This window comes from Papaver somniferum, unplaced genomic scaffold (genome assembly GCF_003573695.1).
Source record: "Papaver somniferum cultivar HN1 unplaced genomic scaffold, ASM357369v1 unplaced-scaffold_44, whole genome shotgun sequence".
NCBI lineage: Eukaryota > Viridiplantae > Streptophyta > Magnoliopsida > Ranunculales > Papaveraceae > Papaver > Papaver somniferum.
In genome coordinates, this window is record NW_020646971.1 from 103,300 (window position 1) to 128,828 (window position 25,529).

Sequence of the window (25,529 nt, forward strand, 5' to 3'; positions counted from 1 at the left end):
AATTAGCTAAAACACATTTCCAAAACACACCCGATCTCTGTGGATCGACCCGTACTTGCACGAGCTACAACTGACGACCGTGCACTTGCGGTTATAATTTGTAGGACCTTTTAGAAGCCTGCCAAGTTTTTGGCGCCGTTGCCGGGGACTACCAGATACCCCAAAGGACCGGTCGCGAGATGCGGATCCACAGATCTCTGTGAGGCAAAGGGTTAGAGGAAGGAGAAGAAAACAATAAAAGGGACGTTGCAAGATACTAACTTGTGGTTGATCAGACTCGACTGCAACAGCCTTCCTGGAGCGATCCTTTAGCAGGCCCGGAGAAGGAAAGGGATATTGCGAAATAGTTGGACGAGTTAGGAGATAACCCAAATAAGGGATAAAGGAACTAGAAAAGAAGATAGAAAATCAACCTCGGCAGGACGCTCGGGCCAGCGAAGTCGACCTGGTTCATATGCCGCGATATGGGCATGCTCAGGAAGAGGCCCAGGTCGGGCTTTACCATCCTCGTCAAGACCCTATACAAAGGGACCCTGAACCACCAAGGGGAAAATCATCCAGTCCTCGTCATTTGAGAACCGGAGATGGCTGTTTCGTGTTGTACCAGTGGGATCGACATCCAAGAGAAGGACCTTCGTGGAATCGTCCAGGGACTTGCGAGTAAGCTTCACACACCACTCCTGATAAGACCTCGTCGTCATGTCCTTGCCAGAGTAATTCGCAGAGAAGGAATTGACATTGTAATCTGCGGGATTGAATTTTTGTGCCATAAGAGAGATTTGTGAAGGACCACCATTAGAACGCCTAACAAACTCATTAGCAATACGAATTGTGTTCCCACCAAGTTGATAAACCCCTCACTGAAGTTTAACCAGAATCTCATGAAAGAGAGGGTTAAAAGGATCATATAAAGGAAAGGGAAGACCAGCCCGCAGCTGGCCGAGAGCAATCAACATCCTAGTCTAAGTCCAGGTTTCACCTTGTATCCAGCGGAAATTAAATTCCATAGATTTGGTTGTTGTAATGGGAGGGGTGACTGATGAATCAACTGCAAAATTTAAGGTCAGACCCAATTTCTGAAACTCTGCTTGGAACTCCTCGAGAGTCCTAGAAGCAGTGGGAGAAGGGATTTTCTTGGGAACCATTAATGAAGAAAAGAGAAAGCTTGAGATTTGCAGAGATGAAGAGGGAGAGAAGACAGGGAAGATAGAAAGGTTGAAAGATAAGAAAACGTGGGGAAGTGAGGCCAGATGAATAGCAGGAGTTGTATCTAGCTTCCAAATTTCTCCCTAGGGGCCTGTTAGATTGTCTCTAGCATATTTATCCTGAATCTGTTTATCATAAATAGATTTGACAGTAAGTTTCTTATTGTGGGTCAAGATCCACTGTATTTTGTCAGAGGTATGTTAGTGGTGTTGTGTTTGAAGAATGAGGTTTTGGATATCTTGTGGGAACCAGAGAGATAAGACTGTTTGATCTCATTCCCCATTGGTATTGAAGAGTTGGCTAACTGTTTTCAAGTCTGAAGGACAATGGTTTGGTTTTTTGAGAGGGTCAGGTAGGTTGTCTATCCATCTATCTTCCCAAATATGAATGGTGGCCCCATCACCTATTCTCCATATGTAGTATTTTTGAATGCAGGAGATACTTTCCAATATGCCTTTCCAGACCCAGGAGCCAGTGCTTTTAGGCTTGGTATTAATTCTAATGACTTCCTTTTTAGGGAAGTGTGAATTACAGGCAATCACTCAGCACCTCTGCTGCGGGAGGGAGCATGGAATTCATCAAGCAATTTTATAGTTCTCAATTTATCAAGAAATATGAAATGTGAGATTGCTACATCCGCTGCGGGAGGGAGCATGGAATTTATCAAGCAATTTTATAGTTCTCAATTTATCAAGAAATATGAAATGTGAGAAATGGCCAAACTGATTATTTTTGTCACAAAATGAGACAAGTGTTTCCACTGGGCAAATACTGGTACAAAAATGAACTGGATAGTCAATCTACCAAGTTTGGTCCTAAATCCATGATGGTATGGAAAAAACTAATAAGGTAATACTCACATAGCCAGATCAAATTTTTTGTTTCCAGCCAATTCTCATGACACTATCTTATACACCAGCTGGGCAATCGATATGGTTTGGATGCCACTATTTAATGAAGTAATTTTTCCATTAAATAAGTTCTGAAATCAAACGTTAATCTGAGAATTAAACTGGAATATGGAAAAACAACTTGCAAAAAAAGAAAAACTTTGTTTTTAACTTCCTGAGTACATACCTCTGTTTCCGGTTGCCAAACAAATCAATGGTATTTTTTATTTCCTTTGACTTTTATATTATATGCCATGGGTTTCTCATTTTTTTCACCAAGTTGGTTTTTCCACAGCCTTAAAACTCTTTTTCTCCTTGCGAGAAGAACTGCAGTAGCCATCACTTTCATGTTTATTTACAATCCAATACTACGTGACAGGAAATGGACGTTGTGTGAGGCCAAAACAATGGCTAAGAAGATGACTACCCGTAAAAGCGACCCATATCATGTAGAGGTGTAAAATGTGCCCGCCCATCACAGCACATCCCACAAAATCAGGTGTTTAGCGTACTATGTGCCGTGCTGTGCCGGAGATTATAACGTGACGTGCTGTACAGTGTTAGAAGACGTGTTGTGTTGGGTTGTGCCAGAAAAGTAAACGTGCTGTATCGTGTTCTGCCGTGCCCGGCCACATGTATTTCATATTTTTCAATATAAAGGTTTTCTAAATATTTAGGTACTATATGTGTTATTATGGAAATAAGCCAACATAACGTTAATAAAATGTCAATAATTTGCTAGAATAAATGTTTTTTTTGGTGACATTTACACAAAATGTGATGTATTATGCCATATTTTGCAATTTTTTATACATATTATGACGTGTTTTCTTAACGTGTTATGCTGTGTCGTGCCACATGCTCATTCGTGCCGCATGTTGTGCCGGCCTACTGTGCCGATTAGCCAACCCCAACACGTCCCATTGAATTAACGTGTTGTGCCGTGCTGGGCTAAGTCACTTGTTGGAGTGAGTTGTGCTCAAATTTTAGCGTACTGTGCTGGACTGTGTTCGTGCTGGCACGACCCAATTTATAACTCTTATTTCAGTGGTACTCCCAATTAATTAATAAACCTCCTCATGCACGTTTCAGTTCATTCTACTAGGTATCGCGAGTTGAGAAACAAAAGACTTAAGACTCCACCGTTGAGCTGATGGAAGAAAGTGAGAAAAGCAGTTTTCTCTCTAAACCACCTCCATGAATGAATTAGTATACACTTTATTTACTGACGCTTGATACAGTGTTATGGTTCATGTTAACAGCTACAATCTTTATTGCACTGCCAAATTTAAGGTTCTTGTGGCCAACGAGTGCATAGACTCTAGTTAACGTTGAGATCAGGAGAACCTGGGTTCGTGTGTAAAATTGATATTAGGAAAGCGAATGATAGAGAGAACGGGGTGTGTCTAGACTACGTTCAAGATAGATTTGGTTTTGGTCCTAAATAGAAAAGGTGGATTCAAGGTTGCTTAAAGACCATACATTTCTCGGTTTTAATCAATGGGAAGGCCACTGAAAAATTTCAAAGCTTGCGAGGGATTCGCCGGGGTGATCCGCTGTCACCGTTTTTGTTTCTGAAACTGCGGAGGCGTTATCGAAGATGCTAGATAAATCCAAAGAAATGGGACTCATTACAGGCTCCAAAGCAAGTGCAGAAAGTAAAAGTATTATGCCTTTACAGTTCGCAGACGATATTTTACTAATGGTGGATGCTAAAGTTGAAGAAGTGGAAAATGTCAAGGCTATACTAATGTGTTTTGAGGAAGTTACTGAAATCAAGGTGAATTTGCTAAGAGTAGTCTTATAGTGATCAGTTAGGAGGTCGTTGATACAGAGTTGGGTTATCAAGCAGCTAGTGTCCTAAGCTGCTCTATAGGCAAGCTTCCATTTTCTTACCTTGATTTGCCTTAGGGGCTAAGGATAGGAAGCAACAAATATGGGATTCGGTGCTTGAAAAAATTCAGAAGAGATTGGCTCCGTGGAAGAAAAAATACATGTCAAAAGGAGGCGGGCTTATTCTCATCAATACCACTCTCTCTAGGAAATAAACACCGGGAAAGGTTAGATCATTGCGTGATCTATATGAAACTTGGAACTTTGCTATTTGCAAACCCATCTTAAATGCTAGGAAATAAACTCGGTAATTCAAAACAATATCAAAAACTCCTACTGACTAAGCCACGTTCAACAGGTTGAAAGAGTAAACCCCGCTCTATTTATTCTCTACGACCAAAAGAGATAGACACGTACTAAAACAAAAACAACTTAAAACTTAAAATTGAACCGTAAGAATAGCAAACTTTTAAGTGTGTGTTTCGGAATTTGGAATGTGATAGTGGGAATCTTATAATCCCTTATAAATACCAGTTGATAATTATCCTTGAGCGCATCACACCTTTCTCATCCTCCTAATAATATTCAACACCTTCAAACACGATGACCATCTCTGTACTCTACTATGTTTTAGTTTTATCATCATCTCTTCTACTGGAACCATCAATTGAAGCAACAAATGTATCAGTACTTACTCAGTCATTTGATTACGCTCTTGCACTTCAATGGAATCCAGCAGTATGTAACGGGAACCCCGGGTGCTCAAAAAAGATCTTTCCAAGAACATTAACTGTCCACGGCCTCTGGCTACAGGGACAAGCGACTCGGTACTGTACAACTGGTCCTGCATATGATCCAGTATTTATAATACCTATTAAAAATGCCTTGACTAACATCTGGATCAACGCTGAGAGCGGCACAGACGAGCAGTTTTGGAGGAACGAATGGTGGAAACACGGAAGGTGCTCCAGGTTCACACAGAGGGAGTATTTCCAGAAAGTAATTGATCTCGTTAATTACAGAGACTTCAGACAACAAATAGTAAATTCGTTTTCTGGTGGAAACGTAAATAGAGATCTTTTGCTACAGACTATAAGGGTTCTTCTGGGGAAAAACGTGCAGATGATTTGTATTCGAAACCAAGAGCTGCTAGAAATCCGTTTCCGCTACAAGTACCAGGCCGGGACAGGATTCCACGGGTGGACCCTGGAGGACAGTACTTGGCCACAACAATGTAAACCTGGATTCATTCATCTACGACAGCGTTAATCTTATTTCACGAATCCGGATCCGAATAAAACAGGATACTGTTTTTGTGTTCAACATTTAAATTAAAATTAAATGAAACATACATACTGTCTCCTCTCATGTTAACATCATTTACAACATAGTTTTTAGAATCTTACGATTCACAATTCGAGCCAACATTTAGAAAATCGAATGGATTCTTAAAAAAACCGATTCTTGATTCTTGACCGGCTTTTAAATTTGACCTAACAATTTGATACCTTTAAATCTAATTTATTATAGGTTAGTAAATGATCAAATCATTGTACCATGCTAGTCTATTTCATAATAATGAGCTTGTATAAAGTTCCGGTCGCGCTAGGTGCATCCTACTTACTCGCCATTTTCACGCGTGCTGAGCTGGGGCAATGATGTGGTCAGACGAGTTGGATTTTATTCATTCCATGTATCAGTTTCAAGAGAGAGAAATAAAAAGAGGATTAGAATTTCTGCTTTCCTTGACCAAAATCCTCTGCAACTTTCTATGTTTCATCTTTATATACCCTTTCCATGGCAACAATAATCTTTTAAGACCAGGGTTTGAGTAATAAACCCTACTAAAAAAAAAGGGTGGAAATGATATCAATTCACTGATATATTGAACTTCTTCATCTTATTTATGTTTTTTGCTAAGATGATTGTCTACTCTCCATCATGGTAATCATCGTCATAATCTCATAATCCTCCTCTTTAATTGTTGAGTTTAATTTTACTTGAGATGGTTTGTGTTTTGATTAATTTGAAAGGTTTTTAATTAATTTGAATGTTGGGTCTTTAAATTGTATTTGGTTTGTATAAACTATCTAGGGATTTATATGGGTGATCCTTATTCTCTCAATTTGATTATTATGTTTAAGATGCTTTCGAATTACATCGCTCTTTCAGTGGCAAAATTTGGATTTCATTAATTGAAAGAGGAAAAATCTTATATTTTACGATAAATTATGAATTTAGGCAATGAATTCTGCGAAAAAAGAATTATTAGTATTTATACTGTCTATCATTTTCTGTGTGATGTCTGTGGTGTTTTTATAGTATTTACTCTACAAATACAAACAATTATCCTAATTTCTAACTTCAATTCGTTTGTTACTGTATAAGATGCTTTGGGCAGACAGTAAAAGGCGCAGAAAAATGTAGTGTTGCAGTAGCTAACACTGAATCGAAAGAAGAATCATAAGTCTTTTTGCACAGGGTTTGTAGGTACGCAAATAAAGGCTCGCCACGTGGTCGCACAGGAAGGCACGAAATAGGTCTGAAGAATCTCACTCAAAGATATTACTTGCAAAAGCGACCCATGTCATGTAGAGGTGTAAAAAGTGTCGGCCCAGCACAACGCAACCCACAAAATCAGGTGTTTAGCGTGATATGTAACGTGCTGTGATGTGTCGTGCCGGAGATCATGACGTGATGTGTTGTACTGTGCTAGAAGACGTGTTGTGTTGGGTTGTGCTAAAAAAATAAACGTGTTGTATTCGTGTTCTGTCGTGCCGGCCACATGTATTTCATATTTTTCAATATAAAGGTTTTCGAAATATTTAGGTATTATATATGTTATTATGGAAATAAGTCAACATAACGTTAATAAAATGTCAATAATTTGCTAAAATAAATGTTTTTTGTTTTCTTTTGTGACATATACACAAAATGTGATGTACTATGCCATATTTTGCAGTTTTTTATACATATTATGACGTGCTTTCTTAACGTGTTATGTTGTGTCGTGCCACATGCTCATCCGTGCTGCATGTTGTGCTGGGCTACTGTGCCGATTAGCCAATCCCAACACGTCCCATTTAACTAACGTGTTGTCGTGCCACATGCTCATCTGTGAAGTTTGATATAGTGTTATGGTTCATCTTAACAGCTACAATCTTATTGCACTGCCAAATTTAAGGTTCTTGTGGCCAAAGAGTGCATGGACTCTAGTTAACGTTGAGATCAGGAGAACCTGGGTTTGTGTGTAAAATTGATGTTAGGAAAGCGTATGATAGAGCGAACTGGGTGTGTCTAGACTACGTTCAAGATAGAATTGGTTTTGGATCTAAATAGAAAAGGTGGATCCAAGGTTGCTGAATACATTTATCGGTTTTAATCAATGGGAAGTCCACTGAGAAATTTAAAAGCTTGCGAGGGATTCGCCGGGGTGATCCGCTGTCACCCTTCTTGTTTCTGAAATTGCGTAGGTGTTGTCGAAGATGCTAGATAAAGCCAAAGAAATGGGACTCATTATAGCTTCAAAGTATGTACTAGCGAGAAATCTCACTATCACACCCTTTGTAAGAATTATAGAACAAATCACATCTATAACATAAAACTTAGGCAATCTTTATTAATATGAAATCGGTGAATACAAAAATAAAGCAAAACTCTAACTTGGAGAGCAAATAATTTTCTCTCTCTTAAAGTTCTACTCTAACTAACTTTAAAAAATCCTCTTCAACTCTAAGTTGGTTAGCCCTATTTATACTATTTTTACATAGTGGAAGACAGCTAATAAAATCCTTTTTTCGGATCTGTCGCGCGATAACTCGCACCCTTTTTCATGGAGATCTTCGCACATTACTTAGGACTTTGCACAGATCCTCACAATTTACTCGTGAGTTCGTGACGTCATTGGTTTCATCATTTACAATCCGCATGTGCGAATTATCTTCGCTCCTTTATGAAGTGGTTTCCTTCGCATGATATATAAAGGTACAATATTTTTCCCCTACAGTTTGCCTATTCTCTCATTAATCTTCATAGAAAGAAGAGCGGTGAGATAACTCATTCTTACCTTCTACTTCGCATAACCACTTGAGTATCCGCACCTTGCCGTCTTTTCGTATTCCCTAAGAAAAACTGAGGAGGGAACTTGTTCTCAACTTCGTGCGAATGTTCGCGCCGTACCATCCTTCCGTATTCCTTTTCTATCAGTTTTCCCGAGATATCGGTCTTTACTCTCACCATGTGTGTACTTATTGCCTTACTTATTGACACGTTGCGATTGGTTTCTGCAACTGTCGCTTCCTTTCTCATCAGTCATATATGCGTACGTTTTCGAAAAGAGGGAAAAGAAATCTTTAAATATCTTCCCCTTTCTTCCTCATCTTCTTTTACTCTTTCGTTTCTTTTTCAAGCTCTGCAACTCTCCCTTTCTCTCTACTGCAACCTGCGCTTCCTTCGACCCAATCAACCAACCTTTGATCGTATCTTGGTTAATTTAGAATTTAAATCCTCTACTATTCTTTCTTGATTCTTTGTCGCTTTCCTTTTCTTTCTCTTTTCCTTGATGTTCTTCATTGTCTCGTTCATCATGATATATCTTCAACCTTTCTCCTTCAAGAACAGTCATGGGTCATAAAGTGGGATGGAAGCTGACTGGAAATTTTGATAGACTCACGGTGGAGTTCAGGGATAAGGGGTTTAAATTAACCGTTCCCCCTGAATCAGGTCCTAAAACTACCCTTAACCCAGATTGGTTTAAATTTGATCAATGGAGTGATCAGAAGATCATCGTCTCTGTGGGGCAATTGATTGCTGGTTTACCTATTCCTCTTATAGATATGCAAATTCCTCTTTTTTACCGAATCCTCTCGCATATGAGCTTCAAATGTGCGATCTACCAACTAAGCGGTGATGCAATCAGAATAATGGTAGAGTTCGCTCGTAGAGCTGCTAGTCTAAGATCCCTTTACCCAAAAGAATACTGGAATCCCGCGTATGCTGATGTAGAGATCAATCATGCAGAGTATACTCTTGAGAAATTCTTTTCTAATTATGACGTGGCGGTGATGAAGCCTGCATATTCTCGCTGGGTTGTTCGCTTAGTAAGAAAGGATGGTCTCGCAGAGAATGAGAGGATCATGCGAGATGTTGACTGGAATGATAAAACTAATCGCACTGCGCGACATTCAAATGATAATCGTTGGTATGTGTTTCCCGTGGATCTGGAAGGTGCATACATTACTGGTTATGATAACAACAGAACGGTCAACCCTTTCCCCGAAGGTTTCTTGCCTTATCCCTCTTGAGAATAGTTTGGTCTGAGGAGGCAAAAATGGTACGTATTCTTTCGCCCCCTTATCAGCCTGTCTACAATTTCTTCTTTCTTGCCTCATTATTCTCCTTGTTTCCAGATCTCCAGGCTAAAGACCAACTATAGGCGCTTCCAGAAACCTAACACTCTTGAAGCTCTTCATTCACTCACTGATGAAGTAAGAAATATCTTTTATTTTGTGAATCTTGGTGATCTTAATGCAGCCGCTCCTGAGGGTGAGAGTTCTTCTGAAAGTGAGGAGGAAGATCCCACTCGCTCGAAACCTGCTACAGATGCGAAGCTTAAGGGTAAGATTACCCATGCTGCTACTGTTTCTAAGAGGCGCGTCTCCTAGAAGAGGAAGACTACCCATTCTGCTTCATCTCCTAATCTTTCAAAATAATGATTTTCAAAATAATGACTTTCAAGGGAGCGAGTTGCCATTCCCGGAAGAGTCTTCCTCAGACTTTCCCATGGCTCTTCTGTCACACATCTTCAGGGACTCTCTTGCATCCGCTGGTGATGATAAGTTAACTCGCATTTTCAAGACGATCTCTTCAATATGCGATGCTCTTACTCTAAGCCACGATTCCCTGCGAGGATCTGCCTATGTTATATCTCCAGGGTTCCTCTTTTCCCTAACTTCCTTGGTATGCATTTTCTTTAACTATGGTGTCCCTTATTTTACGTTTTATCCTTTCTTATTATCTTTGCCCTTCATACTTTCTGATTTTTGTAGGGTGCGAGAGCTTCTCATGTGGTCGCCTCAGATTCGCACAAGAAGAATCATCTTTTAGAGGATGAGTGTGCAAGACTTAAAGGAGAGCTTTTGAATAAGGAGCAAGCGGTCGAAACCCTTCGTAGAAGAAATAATCAATTAATAAGTGTGTTGTCTTTTGTTCCCCTAAGTTTTATGATTACTTTCCCTGTTTTCATACACTTCTTCTGTAGTTTAACTCTGCAGACGTTTATAATTTAACTGATGAGGCAGCTCGTCTTCCGGAGGATAACGATGCCCTCCTCTAGCTACTTGATGCCTCTTTAGACAACTTTCCCATGCGAAGTTATGATGACCTTAGCTGGGGAGAATTGAAGTCGAAATATGAATCTCTTATTAGTGATCATAGGCCTCTATTGGCTATCATGCGAAATTTCCAAAAACGCCTCCGTGAGGATAAGGAGAAGTTTCGAACCTTGGAAGCAAGCAGGAATACACTCATTGCTCAGAAGGACAAGGTGATTGAGAATGGTGCGAAGGCTATAAAGCAGCACCATGATGCTCTGTTAGAGGTTCAAATAGAGAGGGATCGTGTTATTAGTGAGAGAGATGCATTTCTCGCATGTGAAAAGGGTTTTCGTTCTCGTCTTCTAATAGAGAATGATGCAGAGTTTGAGTGGGCTTCTAGGGTCCTTGGCAATGCTAGGTTGGGGTTAGCTACGAGTGTCAGCTTAGAGTCTGACCATGTTTCTCTTGTTAAAACCCTCATCTCCGAACGGGAAGGTTTCCTATTATCTTTAACAATTCTGCCTCTTGTTTGGTGATGAGATTATGTTCGTGCGAATTTTGACTGTTATCCCTCTTTTCTCGCAGCCGCTGAAAAGAAGCACTTGGCCGAGATTGAGAGCCTTAAGGCAAAATCTGTTGCAGAGTCTGACCGGGCGGATGCGAAATATGAAACTCGTGATGCTAAGTATCGCAGGTTGAAGAAAAAGCTCTTAGTTATCGTTTCCAATTTGACAAAGGAGGCCATGCGCACCCGTAATAGATATCTTGAGGAACAAATTGGTATCTTGTGCTCCCAACATAACATTCCTTTCCCAGATTATGAATTTGAGGATCTAGGAGAGAACGAAGAAACTTCTGAGATTTCTGACATCGATGTTAAATATGAAACTGATGATGAAGATGACGAAGTTGAGGAGGGTCATAATTCAGAGGATGGTGAAGATAACGCTGATCCAAAATATATATTTTCCTTTGTTCTCCTTTAATGGGATCTACATCTTTTGTACCATAAACTCTTTCCTTTGTACATGTACCACAACCTTTTTTGTTGAATGTAATTTTTATCTTTCTTTCTGCTCTTCTCCTGCTCCTTTCCTTTTCTGTTAGTTTCTTTATTTTTCTCGAAATTAGACAATATATTATGCATATGTGCGAACATGACGATATATGTGCGAGTAAGACGATACATACACTTGTTCTATTGCATAAGCAGTGTCAAGATGTATGTGCTTGTGAGAATATGCAATTGTGTGCGTGCGAATAACATATCCTTAATATATTTTTATACCCCTGGTTGTGCCTCTGTTGTTCGCAGGTGTACGATTGCCTCTGTTTCTTCTTTTATTTTAATACCTTTATCATTCTTTTCGCTCCATACTTCTTTATCCTGTAAAAATAATGTTAGTGTGGTTGTAGTTGTTCGTCAGGTCTTATTGAGCCTCCCTAATTAGAGGTCTTAATCAGGTAATAGCAAGTCATTTTTTTATGGTTGATTTTTTTCCAAGTCTAGTAATAATGCATAGACTTGGCAAAATGAACAATGGAAACGGGTAATAACAAGTCATTTTTTAATGGTGGTTACTACTTCAAAGTTCAAATTCCTCTTTTGATAACATATTTTTCATAACGCTGTTATTATCTAGTTAACGATTATTCTCACAATTTATTATTGCCTTGATAATTTCTTTGTTCGTACAATTTCGTAACCGTGCCGTTAGTTGTTACAATAATTTAAAAAATGTTCGACGTCCATCATATATCTGTAGCATAAGTTAGAAATGATATCAGTTATAAATGAAATGATATCATAGATATATGATGGACGTCGAACATTTTTTAAACTATTGTAACAACTAACGACACGGTTACGAAATTGTACGAAAAAAGAAATTATCGAGGCAATAATAAATTGTGAGAATAATCGTTAACCAGATAATAACAACGTTATGAAAAATATGTTACCAAAAGATGCATTTGAACTTTGAAGTAGTAACCACCATAAAAAAATGACTTGCTATTATCTATTTCCATTATTCATTTTGCCAAGTCTATGCATTATTACTAGACTTGGAAAAAAATAAACTTAAACCTGAGTTTTCAACAATTTTTCTCACTCTTGCACATTCATCTTCTAGCGGTCATTTTTTCATTTTTGCATAAGAAGATGGGTGTCTAAAAAGACGCGTGGCATTCCTATGATCCTACAAAAGACAAACAAATACAAATTAAACATAAGAAATTGAATATCAACATATCATATGAAAAGCAAAGTTGAGAATGTTGCAATTGTCTCATAGATGGTACGGGCCCACGAGCTAGCATATCCAAATAGAACTTTTGCGCCGTCTTTAGGTTCACCTCTGGCTTTCCCATTGCTAAGACGAGTAAGCTGCAAACACATGGGTGGAATGTGTCGCGCTGGGTGCAATTGGACCTTTCCCCTTCGACTCAGGCTGTGGTTGCGCCGCATCCTCCTCCCGCTCCTGAATTTAATCCTCCTGCTGCTCCTGAATTTCATCCTCCTCCTTATCACTACTACCACCATCATCTCTTTCATTACCATTTCCATCATTACCATCATCTTCAACCCCCTCTTCATCACCTCTACCACTACCATTTCCATCATTACCTTGATCCCCCTCTTCCTCATTCTCTGTCTCCTCATCACCATGATTACCACCATTACCATCATTACCATCCTCCTCCTCATGTTCCGCGACTTCTTCTTCATCGCTTGGGGTTGTATATATAACAACATCTAATGAAGACGACGATTCATCGGAATCAGCACATGGTTCTCTGGGTTCGCGGATAATTGCGGCTACCTCACTCGATGTTTTTCCTCGTAATAGACCCGCATTTAGGTATTTTAAGTTGCGGGGAGGTTTGGATGGAGGAGTTACCAACACATTCTTATCCTTTTTATTCTTGCTACTGAAAGGCCAACAACAAAAATATTCAAAAGTCGTCAGAAACAATTCCTAAAGTAAACGACTCTTACAAAACCTAACGACCACATGTAAATCGTTAAGATTTTCAGTTAATTTTTAGCGATTCAAGCGATTTTACTTAATGACCATTTCTAATTTATGTATGTCGTTTCACTTCTAAAATTGGTCGTCCACAAGAATCGTTAACATTTTGGTATTATGTGGACGACTACGTCAATATTTGGGACAAAGAGATGTTTGGAATTTCATAGAGTTGTTGATTTCTAAAATTGGTCGTCCAACATTTTCACATGCATAGCTAAAACCGTTGAGAAATATTAATTCCTTAACGACCATTTCAAAAATTTTGACAGAGGGGAAACATATGTATGGCACAGTGTCGTTCATTTCTAAAATTGGTCGTCTACAAGAATCGTTAAGATTTTGGTATTATGTGGACGACTACTTCAATATTTGCGACAGAGAGGTGGTATGGAATTTCATAGAGTCGTTGATTTCGAAAATTGGTCGTCCATCATTTTCACATGCATAGCTAAAATCGTTAAGAAATTGGTTAACGACTATAACCTAAAATAAATAATAGAAGGAATCGTTAACTCCACCACCCTAATGGTTGACGATTTCTCCGAAGTCCAACATGCATATGAAAAATCGTTAACCAAACATCAAAAATCGTTAAGAAAACATGAAAAATCATTAGAGATACAAGTTTCGTGATTAACGAACAGAATTATGAGAATCCATTTTTTCGATTTCAAACCCTAATTTTTCAGTACAACATCAAATTAAACTGAAAAATCCAAGTTAGAGTTTGAGGTTTTAATGGACATACCTTCTAATTGGAGCCATTTCTTTCTCCGGCGGTTTTGATTTCTTCCTTGTTCTCGAATAGTCCTTCGCCGCTTTAACGATATCGACGAGATTGGGGATTTGATTGGCTAGTCTCGCAGTCATCTCCGTACGTGCCATGTTTGTAGAAGAAGTTAATCGTCGATTAAAATTTTCGCATCGACGATTGAGACGATGAATCAGATGAAATTTTTTCTTCTCTAATCGTTAATGGAAGATTGTGGGATGAGAAGAAGAAAATAGAACGACTGTGCGAGGAGAAGAAGAGACAGTTTTCTTTTGAAAAGTAAATGGGGGCCTTTGGTTTAATTGTTAATAGGATTTTAGGGTTAGTTATTAGAGAAGGGTAAACTGGTATTTTCACCATCATTTTGGAAGCCTCTTATTTATTCTGGGGCGGTTATAAATTTGGTTAGGCCCCCAATTATATTATGAGGCCCCAATTAATCGGTGTATTACTAGACTTGGAAAAAAAATCAACTTAAAAAACTTATATGCGAACAAAACGATATAGACCCGTGCATAGTAAAGCAGTAATGCAAGCCAATAACAATAGTAAACAACATAAATGGATATATTTTCGGTTCATTGCAGAACTGATTGCATGACACAAAACAAGGGCTGAACATGACATTATAAAGTTGAAGATTAACTTTAGTTAAGTGTAACAAGTGAGAGAGGCCATGAAAATATTCAAACACAGGCAAGCGACGGTATGTACTGATGAACATAACCCCGTGAGCCTGAACCTGGAGTCATGGTGAGAGTTTTTGGATCGAAATGATAGATCTCCCTATAGCTCATCTCTTTCAGATCATAGGATATAAGTTGAGTAGCGTTTATCAACAGCACCAATTTTGTTGATGATTTCTCTTCGGCTTCCCCAAGAAACATTACCCACACATAATAATCCATGGTATTGTTATAATGCGTTACCGTGTCTAGGTGGTATGCATTTATAATTCTTTCTAGGTCGAGCTTGTATATAAGATTCCACCCACTGTAATCTTTCTCCATTTCGAAGATGCTGTAATTATCAGGACATGATCCAATAATCCCTACAAGATACAAATGATTTCTACACTCTCCAATATATTTAAAATTCCACACATCATCATTAGGCACAGCTGGCAACGGCAGCGGCTTTACTAAATCTTGTTCAATATCAAAATACACTGACGCTTCATCTTCCATGGTCGAGAATATCGAGATCCAATGCAAACAACCATTCCAAAACACACCTGGCCTAAGGAAACAGTTCCATAACACACCTGGCGCCCTAGAGGAACTGAGAGGACGTGCTGAAAAAGGACTCTCCGCAGATAACCTCCATGAGTTTGTTTTAGAGGAGTATATTTCGATATAATAAAGATCATGTTCTTCAAACTTCCCTATATCTACCCAGATGCAGATAACCTGATAGTGATCTGGAGACTTGATTGGATCAAAAGCTAAAGATACACTTTTAACTCCATTCCAATAATCTTTGACGACATCTCTAAAGGGGGATCGAGGAAGAGCTTTGTATCGTTTTGTGGTTGGATTGTAAATGTAAATGTGGTGGATTACGATACGCGGCTCCTTGGCCATCTGAGATGTTATCCTAGTGCAACATAATAGACCATTACAAGAATGTTCTATTCTTAAGCTAGTTTCAGCAATAGGACCTTCCCAATTTCGCGGAGGCACTTCCACAAAATCTAGGGTTTTTAGGGGGACTCCTCCGCCACCGGTAGTAGCATCATCATCATTATCATTGTTAAGGAAGATAAAAGGAAATTCAAATTCTGGATCATCAGGAGGACCTGAAGGACGTCTTAGTTTCTCTATGAACAACCCAGGGATTTTAAAGCTGGTCTTCCGACAAGAATGATTGTTAGCGAAATATGGGTCAGAAATTAAAAATAACCATTTTTTGGATACAGATTTGAAGATCAATAGAGATTTCACAGGTAGACATAATAGAATTTGTGATAAAATATCAGAATTGTTGGCTACTTTTGTCGCTGATAATGATGAAGAATTATTGTCCACAGGAAAATTCATACCTGATGATGATGAAGAAGATAACATCCTGATCCAAACGCCGCAAATCAGAATGAATTATCGACCTGCCAGAAACCCTTTGTTTCCGGTTGTTAGAAATGAAACCTTAAATCTGATTGAACTACTATGTTTATCACGGAGCAATGGAAAAAGTCGGGATCACTTAACAAAAGGTTTTGACCAAAGTTTCGAGATCCAGTGCATGTAACCGCTTATATTTTGGACAATGTGATAGTTAATTACGTGTTTGGCTGTAACAAGAGACGACCCAAAAGTGATCGTGTGAACATAGGAAAGAAAATAGAGTGATTAGAAGTTTTAGAAAAAAACATCTAATGTTACCCGACAGAAAAGAACATCAAATCATAAACTTTAATGCTTCTTTTCGTCTCTTCATAATCGTTTTTGATTTTCAATCTTCTTCCAATTTGTTTCTTTTAATGTGAATGGACCTGTTTGGGAGAAGAAGATACCTTCTGAACACCCTTATATCGTCGTCCCCATCTGGTTCTAAAATAGCATAACTGTATTGTTTTCTACCTGACATTGGAGCTACTTTTTCTCCTAACCATCCATCCATCCTATATCCTAGTCAACCTTTCTAACACTAGTTAATGCTTCTGAACACTAGTCGTCCTCATTTGAGAAAATACTGGTGAGCCAATTAATTTAAACTAAGTAGAGATATGTGTTTAAAATAAACCCCTCTATGTACCCAGTGTTATCCCAGCATAGGAAGCAAAATCATAAACAGTTCACCTTTTCTTCTACTGTCAACTATCTGAATTTCAATGTAGCTTAGCAGTCAGCCGAGACAAAGCTAATTTCATTGCTAGTAAGTTTGCTTACTAGACCACCAACCCAAAGTAAGGCCTGTCAAGTTAATGGAGAACCGATCACAGCTAGCGAAAATGGCGCTACAGAAATGAATTAATATAGACTAGTTGTTTTTGAAAATGCAGAGTTGAATATGGAAACACATTTTTTTGTTAGCCAGAACTTGTCAGTCCCTTTAGCTTACTGATAAGAACTCACGTTCAAATCAATACATGGGTTGGTGATGATGTGAAAACTAATTAACGCAAGTAAATATAGACTGTGAATTAGTGTTTCAAAATGAATCGTGGATTCTCGTTGCTGCATGGTAACTGTAGATGTATATAACTGCAAGCATCTGGAGATGGCACGAAATCTGCCAAGATATCCACCACAAACATGTGCATATGCAGCAAGTACTGGAAGCTCATATACATGAAACCAGTCCAAGCATTGATATTCTGCCCAGATCTTTAGAATGCCCCAAAGGAGAGCAGCAGCAGTAGTCATGGCGTAAGATTGGTGTTATGTAGTCAGCAGTACTAGTCCTGGAAAAAAACAAAAACCAATTGGTAAGATTGGTATTACCCGATTAACTGGAGTAAAGCACCCTGAGCCATCTTGAGGTAGCATCCAAGTGGAGAGGCCAGTAAAGGTTAGTCCCATATATGAGTGCCCCAGGGACGAGATGCTTGGTGTCAAGGATGGCTCAGACCTTTACGGTTCATCTTGCTGCCCGATCAGAAAACTTATATGAAATTTACATTGAAACTATTTACATTCAGGAAATTTAAGGAACAACTGCTTATACTACAATATATCTCCATATTGACTAAGACTAGGAGATACATTTTTTGTTTTTGTTTTTACATTTCCAAAATAAGAACCAAAATAAGGGAGCACTGTACTGAACATTTTCAAGTATCCGTAACCAAAATGAATATTCACAACAGCATCTACTTCAACTTTTGTCAACTACCTACGAGCTCGTAAGCTTTAAAACCAACCTCCTTCAATGCTTCATCAACAGAGATACGCCCAACATCATTAAAACTAGTTAGAGCTTGAATAAGACCATCTGCAAGACTTGACCTCTTTTCCAACAAGCTCCTTTGCTTCTCCAAGTCCATTTGCAGCTTCATTAAAGAAATTTGTTGCTTCTCCAATTTCTCTTTTTTTAAGGTATCTTCCGTCCCTTCAAGATGCTTACCCATTATTTCAATCGGCTGAAGTATTACTTGAGAGAGCCTCATCAATCTTCTTTCGTTTCTTTATCTGCTTCACCAGTTCTTCTTGATAGGTGGTCATTGCGTCTTCGTCTTCTTCTTCAGACAGAGTTCGACCCACATATGGAAGTGGTGGTCGTTCTGATTCTTCTGAAGTAAAAATGTGTCCAGAAACAACATCTTCCACTACAGAGGTGACTGCTCTCTCAAGACCAACAAATGTTGATGACAGTTTGTTGCTTATTTTAGAAGGTTCAGCTAGGATCTTGGAAGCACAGAAACTATTACATATTTGCAGGGTAGGATCAAAACCAGCATCGTGAAAATTGAAGTCCAAACTGTTGGTGTTGCTCTCCTGCTCGTGCATATTGTAAACTGCCAACACAGAATTCTCAGAATCACCCACTTCTGTATTTTTTGGATTTTTCTCAGAATCAACCTTTTCTTGTGCGCATTGATAATGATCTGGCTTGTCATCCAACAAGCACTTCTTAGCAATGCATGGCTCACAGTTTTGCCAATTTCGGTCAGACTCGTCTTGTAGTGTCTTCGTCTGCGAACACACACATGGTAAACACTAATAATTCATAACAAAATAATGTGATACGGATAGGAAAGTAGTGAGTTTTTTTATTTCAGTGGGGAAAATCATACCACATCGGAAGGAGCCACTACCAAATCGGGAACATTTTTTGCTCCAACTCTGACAAAACAAACCTTCGTAAGGTGTACTTCGCAAAAGGTTTAACCAACTCCAGACAAGAAACTTACAGATAAAAATATGTAAATAATGAGATAAGGAAAAGGCGTATGCACAAGTAACTGTGAGCAAGAGCATACTCTACTATTAGCTGTTGCTCTGCAACTTGACTCCGTTCTGCCTGAATTACTGTAGTAGCAAGAGCTACTATAACAGTGTGACGAGTGAAAGCAGGGTAATACTACCTCTGTTTCATTAAAATGCGTCGGTCTCTGTGTAAATTTACACACAAACCAGCCTATTACTTAGAAACGGAGGGAGTATTTTCTTTCATGTCCTTTTTGCTTGTTTTTTTTTTTTTTTTTAATTTTAGCTCGGTTGTGGAAACATCTATATATCATATGCTGTTTTTACTTGCCAATCATTTAAGACCAATAAGCTCAAGCTCCACAACCAGTCAAATTGCATCCGGGGAGTTGTAAATCAATTATTTGATGTTAGAATTATTTTTGCAAAAGAAGCTGAAAAAGTATTCTTCACCTAGTGTTATGAAATTTCATCACAAAAAGCATTTTTCACCTATTCCCCAGAAAAAAAAGCATTCTTCACCTAGAGTCGGCATGAACTTCTTTTTAAGCATTCCCATAGACAAACAAAAAACTAACCTTCGAGAAAAGAATCAAACTCAATTTATTTTTTTGGAAAGATGATGAAATTCTCTTCTTCTCTGATTCTAGGCCTAGTTCTAATGCTCACTATAACCAGCAGCCAAACCACCAACACCACCAACAAGAACACCATCACCTCTACTACCACCACCTTCACTCCTATTTCTGTTGTTGCTGCTAAATCTACCATTAGTACAGAAAATGACTGTATTGGGTATTTAACTAAATTTGCTGTATGTTTACCATACATTTCTTCAAACCCTAATAATCTAACTAATGAGGAAGTCATTGTTGTGATCTTTATACATCTTACGAAATGGAGGGTTCTGGTTTTTGTTTATGTCATTTTATTAAGGGAAACTTAAGAAAATGCCCATGTGGAGAATTATAATTAAGAAAATGTCCACGTTTTTTTGAAACTTAAGAAAATGCCAATGCCGTTTGTTTTTCCATCTGGGCCCACCAAACCAGTAAACACTCATAGACTAAGTCAACTTTTCATTTAACTAGATGAGATTCTGGTGGGCGCAATTACTAAACTGCCCATTCCTGTAAAATATCATAATATCATCTCTAACGTCAGTTTGATTAATCAACGACTTAAGTATAAGAGATAAGTGAGTGGGTTGAGTAGAGGATGTGTCCATCTAATGTGTGAACTGCGTACAAATAGGTGAGTGGAGGACATGCCCATTTATCCCACCACATCTCTTTTTGTTTGTAAGTATCGAATCAAATTTCTTAGATTCATTCACTTATGCTATTGTGAATTACAGAGAAGTGGAGATGGTATTTTTCGTCTTGTCACCTTGTTTTCTTTATCTTTCGGCCGATTGAAGTAGATTTCTTATTCTGATCCAACATCAACAGATTGGAGATTTTTCAACACGGATTCGAATTGGGTCTAAGCAATAAAGCCTGTCGATATGGATTTGCTTGAGAATAATTGATTAAATTAGTTCTGAAGTCGATTGAAACAAGATCTAATGTTGGTTTCATTGATTTTCATGGTTGGGTTCACATTCGATTTGAATTCACGGCAACATAAGATTGAATTTGGGATTCTTGGTACGGATTCGTTTTAAGAGTAAAAATTTTAATTGGGTAGTTAGATTTTTAAATGAATTGATGATTCCCAACTGATGCAAACCCAAATTGGATATCCAAGGAAATTTGATTATTCCCTCTAACTGTTTGTGAAAATGCTTAACAGAACAATGAGTATGGTTTGATTTTCGGAAATTCTAATGGTTAATTAACGTGTATCGATTAACAATAAGTATGGTTGAATTGTGATGTTGAAGAATCGAAGAAGATGAATTATGATGGGTTTTTGGTGTGAATGATAATGATATTACAGATGACGGTGTTTCTGAAATGGAAATTTGGTAACAGAATGGTGGTTGTTGTTGTTGGTCTCTGTTGAAGATGAAGAATGAATTAGAATAATGAATTAGCTGGTCGTGCAGGACAAGGATTTGAGAGGAACAGGTTGGATTGTGGTGATTGTCATGGATCTGTGAATGGGTTAGAACTTGAGATGGAATCTGGTGATGGATGGATTTGAAGAATGTGGTGGTTGTGTTCACTGAAGAGAATTGGTTGGAACTGTAGATGCTAGCCAGTATGGTTCACCAATTGGAGTTTTGAGCTCAGGTTGGTGTTGATTAGTGTTGCAGGTAGTCGTGTAGCTGACCGCAAAAAGCTGAAGTGCTGGTACTGTTGCTTGTTGTGATTGTGATGGTGTTGAGCCAGGAAATGAATTGAATGAGTTGAACTTGCAGCGACTGGTACTGGAGAATATACATGCATGGATTGCAGTTTGGAATGGACACTAGGGAATAAGATGAATAATGTGTTGGTTTTACACAGAGTCAGCTTGTGACTCATTTTGTGCACCAAGTCAAGTCGAGTTTAACTGAGTCACGGGTCCAGCTCTGGCCAACCCAACTGAATAAAGGGCTAAAATGTCTATTTGCATGAGCGATTTAAGGCCACCCGACCTCTAACGGCCGTTGACCGTTTTTTTTTTTTTTGAAAAAACGGGATGGAAAAACTAACGGCATGGGTATTTTCTTATTTTTCAAAAAAATGTGGGCATTTTTTTAATTACATTTCTCCACATGGGCATTTTCTTAAGTTTCCCTTTTATTAAAGAACCTTCTATACTTGGATATCCGGTTAATATGACGAGGATATATGAGCTCTCTACTGTTTGTCCTTTCTTTATTCCGCGGTATCACGTCGCTCTTAATGTCAGATGCAAAGGTATAATTTCTACTTGTTTTAATTTAATTTAATTATTTTTACGTTCCTTTATAATCATTTTCGCTATTTTGTTTTCTACAAAGGGGTATATCTATCTTTTGACAACTCTGTGGCATTTTCAGCAATTGTGCCGAGCTTACCCCATCTTGGAAGCATACTTGCACCGCCAAGATCGCCATCAGAACCCAATGGGAGTCCATCAGAAGATGAAGCACCCACAAATTCATCCACATCGTCTCCTACTAACAGGAGTATTGAAGCAAAATTTAAATACTTTTCTAATGTTTTTAGTACTAAGATTTAATTTCGGGTAACTGGTAATCTTTGTGTGAGCCTAATGCCATTGACAGTCTTGGTGAGTCTTTTGTCCGTTTTGAGAATGTTGCAGATTTGCTTCATGGCTAAAAATTGTGTGTGCTAAAGCCACAAGTTCTAAATCCGGAATCAAACTTGTTAAATAGTACCACATCGCCTAAGGTAATCTAGGGTCCATGCTTAATAAGTCATGGACAATCCTAACCTTGCAAGCCGGTTTTCGAGATTAGTTAGGCCCGAGGATTTCTAACATGGTATCAGAGCCAGGTCCCTCTCAACCCACTCATGTCCATCCGTGTGTCCGTGATTTCCGTATCACCCATCAGTGTAGCCCAATCAGCGGTTGTCATACCCATCAGTTCAGTGTAGCCCTAGTCGTTGAGGGGGGTGTTAAATAGTACCACATCGCTTAGGGCAACCTAGGATCCATGCTTAATAAGTCATGGACAACCCTAACCTTACAAGCCGGTTTTCGAGATTAGTTAGGCCCGAGGATTCCTAACAAAACTCAACCCAAATTAGAGGAAAGAAAAATAACTTCATTGTTTTCGATCATAAAGACGAGTAAACTGTGACAGACAGCATAAGCTTAAGACGAGCATTTTGACGTGTTTAAGTTAATGTAGAGAGCTCTTTGGCTTCGTAGTGTGTGCTATCAATTGTGTGGTAACTGTGACGTGTTTAAGTTAATGTAGAGAGCTCTTTGGCTTCGTAGTGTGTGCTATCAATTGTGTGGTAACTGAAATAAGACCAAGCCATGCGCCCCAAAGTGTAAAACTACTACTGACTGATCCATGTTAAACTCGACAACACTAGTTTGGAGCAAATCTGAGCCACCGAACGGAGATAGGTTTTTGTTTCTCTTATCGCTTTGTCTAAACAAAAACTTTTAGATAACCTTAACTTACAACTTCGTTTTCCGTAGCCGCAGTTTTTCTTACTCACAAAGCCAAGCCCCTGGACAGTTTTATCAGTCTGTTTTCTCTGAATCAAAACCTAAAAACTTAAACTCTTTTCTCAGTAAAATCAATCACCACCTAGATTACCTTTTTCGGATATAGTTAGCTTTAGAAACAGTTTTATTTTATCGATAGAAGCAGATATGGCTAAGGTTGTCCGGAAGCTGATCGGTGCCTCTGGGAGCATGCAACAAGGGAGGTTCTATACTACCTCTCAGCTAGAGTCTGAGCATCAAGCCGAGGTAGCTCGTATCAAAGAAATAGCAAAGATGTACTCGAAAGATCCGGAGGCAGCAAAGGTTGCAGAAAGAGAGATGGCGGAGTATTATTTAAGAAAATATAAAAAGATAAGAGGAATATGATATCATTGTAGACCGTCGGATTTATATGGCTGCAACTGCAGGAATTGTTGTTTCTTTCGCGGCAGGTTTTAGTCGATTTGCGTCGGCATGTCGTGGTGGTGTTTATACCGATGATGCTCTTTTGAATAATCTATAACTAGTTTGCTACTGTCTATCATTAACCAACTATGAAATATATACTTATTTATTATAAGTTTTTTTTTTCCTTTTTTGTTCTTTGAAGAATTTTATTATAAGCTGTGGAGATCTCTAAAAAAGAAAAGGTGTGCACAGGACGTCTCTGCGTTCGCATTCTAATTATCGGCAGGAAAACGTGTATCAGTGACGTAGGCAAATAAGATGTTTCTAGAGGAGTGCGTCGTCAGGTTTTTATTTTCTGGATAATGCCTAATGAAAAATATAGTTGACCAAGAAAGAACAAATTTTATGAAAGGATAAATCTTTCAGTCTCAAAATAAAACCTGTCCACAAATGCAGAGATGGCACTTCCATATTGACCTCCTGATGGGCATCTGGGTCGTATAAATCCGACTTGTGCATAATTTCTTGAACCTCCACAACAGCCAACTTAGCATTGGTTCATGGAGATTGTGAAGCTTCAAAATTCTAGCGTCATTCAAGATTCTACGTACGTTGGTGAACATGCCTAAACAAATTTACCAAAAAAATACACATCACCATTACCCAGTAACGCCAAATTTCAGCAGTGATATGATCTTCCTATACAAATAGGAATTTATTATCATCCCTGGGTAACCCATCACCGACCTCTCTAATTGGCAACAACTTGTTAACCACGTTTTTCTTATTCTTTTTCTTCTTTCGGGCCCTTCTACGGCCCCTCTACTGAGTCTAGTTCCTGGCCTGCTCACAGGCAGCTTAAAATAAAGGAATAAAGACAATCCTTGCTCCTATTCATTTTTAAAGTGTTTAATATTGCAGTATATGGTATGAGCTTCTGAGCGTTTCTGCTCCTAGTGCCTTTTAAAATAGGTCGATTCATGTTGCGTATATTCAATATAGATTGTACCATGTGGAGGTTTTTAAGGTATGCATGGTCCTTCTAGGTGAAATATTTCACACTCTTGCAATTCCTTGTGCCTGCTGGCCACTATTGATTTTAAACATACTGCTAGCTAGTCATTAAGTAGTTGTGGAATGAGGTGTTGTTTCAGAGCGAGGAAAACATCCCCACCAAATATGAGGCGTTCATGATTTCCATCTCTCTTCTTAGCACAATACTAAATTCCGTTAAGGAAATTAGTTCGTGTCTTTACCCCTTTATTTCTGTCGATGGCTAGTGATGTTGCGTTATCATATCCTTTTGCAGCGTACTCGGGGAATTTGGCTTATAGATATATGGAGCGTTATCATATCCTTTTGCAGCACCGGTTTCTTAAAGAATGCCATGTCTTGAGTGTCTCTAAATTATCTAGTGTAGCAAGAGAGATTTTACGTTGCTATCTAAAATCAATACATTTCCGTGATGTCAAACATCGCTATCTATCATTTCAAAGATTATCCATTTTGTTTAAATACTTTACTACTCCCACTAGTGTTGATTTTTTGTTTATCGGATTAAGTTCTCTTTTCATCGTCTTACTTGACAAAAATACTCGTAAGCAAATATCTAAAACTGACACAGCTTATGCGGAGATTCCAAAGTCTCCAAGAACCAGGGATGGACCTATGTGAATGCACGAATGGATGCTCTGATCACTGATTCAGAGAAATGTCTTTGTGCAGTCAGGAAAGGAGGAAAAATCCCAATTAAAAACTGCGAAGGTGCTTGGGAACAAAAAACCTTGTTGATGAATGTGGGCCTCTTTGTAAGTGTCTTCCATCGTGTCACAGTAGAGTTCGCCAACATGGAATCCAGTATCAATTGGAGTCTTCAAAACTAGAAACCTAATTTGAGGACGTACTAGATTTTTTTGAGGCATACTAGATAATGTCAAAATAGGGTCACTAAATCAAAAACAACATCACTCCTCATTCACCATTTTTGATAATGGCATAACTACCCTTATATAATTAGTGTAAATGATTATGATTAGAATTGATTAATTATGAATTTTAAGGATTGATTAAACATTAAATTATTAGTGGTGAATTAGTAGAAAAAT

General features: G+C 38.5%; 2 protein-coding genes across 2 annotated transcripts; both read right to left on the reverse strand.

Annotated features, from left to right (window-relative positions):
- Positions 1–12,242: 12,242 nt before the first annotated feature.
- On the reverse strand, positions 12,243–14,475 carry LOC113342573 (high mobility group nucleosome-binding domain-containing protein 5-like). The gene is made up of 2 exons (XM_026587077.1): positions 14,027–14,475; positions 12,243–13,177 (listed from the first exon to the last, which is right to left on the reverse strand). Exons 1-2 carry the CDS (start codon positions 14,161–14,163, stop codon positions 12,733–12,735), a joined length of 582 nt encoding a protein of 193 aa, XP_026442862.1. The 5' UTR covers positions 14,164–14,475; the 3' UTR covers positions 12,243–12,732.
- Positions 14,476–14,736: 261 nt separating this feature from the next.
- On the reverse strand, positions 14,737–16,669 carry LOC113342576 (F-box protein At5g07610-like). The gene is made up of 2 exons (XM_026587080.1): positions 16,563–16,669; positions 14,737–16,117 (listed from the first exon to the last, which is right to left on the reverse strand). The coding sequence occupies exons 1-2, from the start codon at positions 16,667–16,669 to the stop codon at positions 14,737–14,739; spliced, it is 1,488 nt and encodes a 495-aa protein (XP_026442865.1).
- Between the last annotated feature and the right edge of the window lie 8,860 nt (positions 16,670–25,529).

Bases quoted from the DNA above. Each gene is read 5' to 3' on its own strand.
- LOC113342576 (XM_026587080.1), bottom strand. From the start codon at position 16,669: ATGGATGGATGGTTAGGAGAAAAAGTAGCTCCAATGTCAGGTAGAAAA. The intron at 16,118-16,562 runs GTATCTTCTTCT...CGTTTGGATCAG, and splicing joins GATATAAGGGTGTTCAGAAG to GATGTTATCTTCTTCATCAT.
- LOC113342573 (XM_026587077.1), bottom strand. From the start codon at position 14,163: ATGGCACGTACGGAGATGACTGCGAGACTAGCCAATCAAATCCCCAAT. The intron at 13,178-14,026 runs GTATGTCCATTA...TTGGCCTTTCAG, and splicing joins GAAATGGCTCCAATTAGAAG to TAGCAAGAATAAAAAGGATA.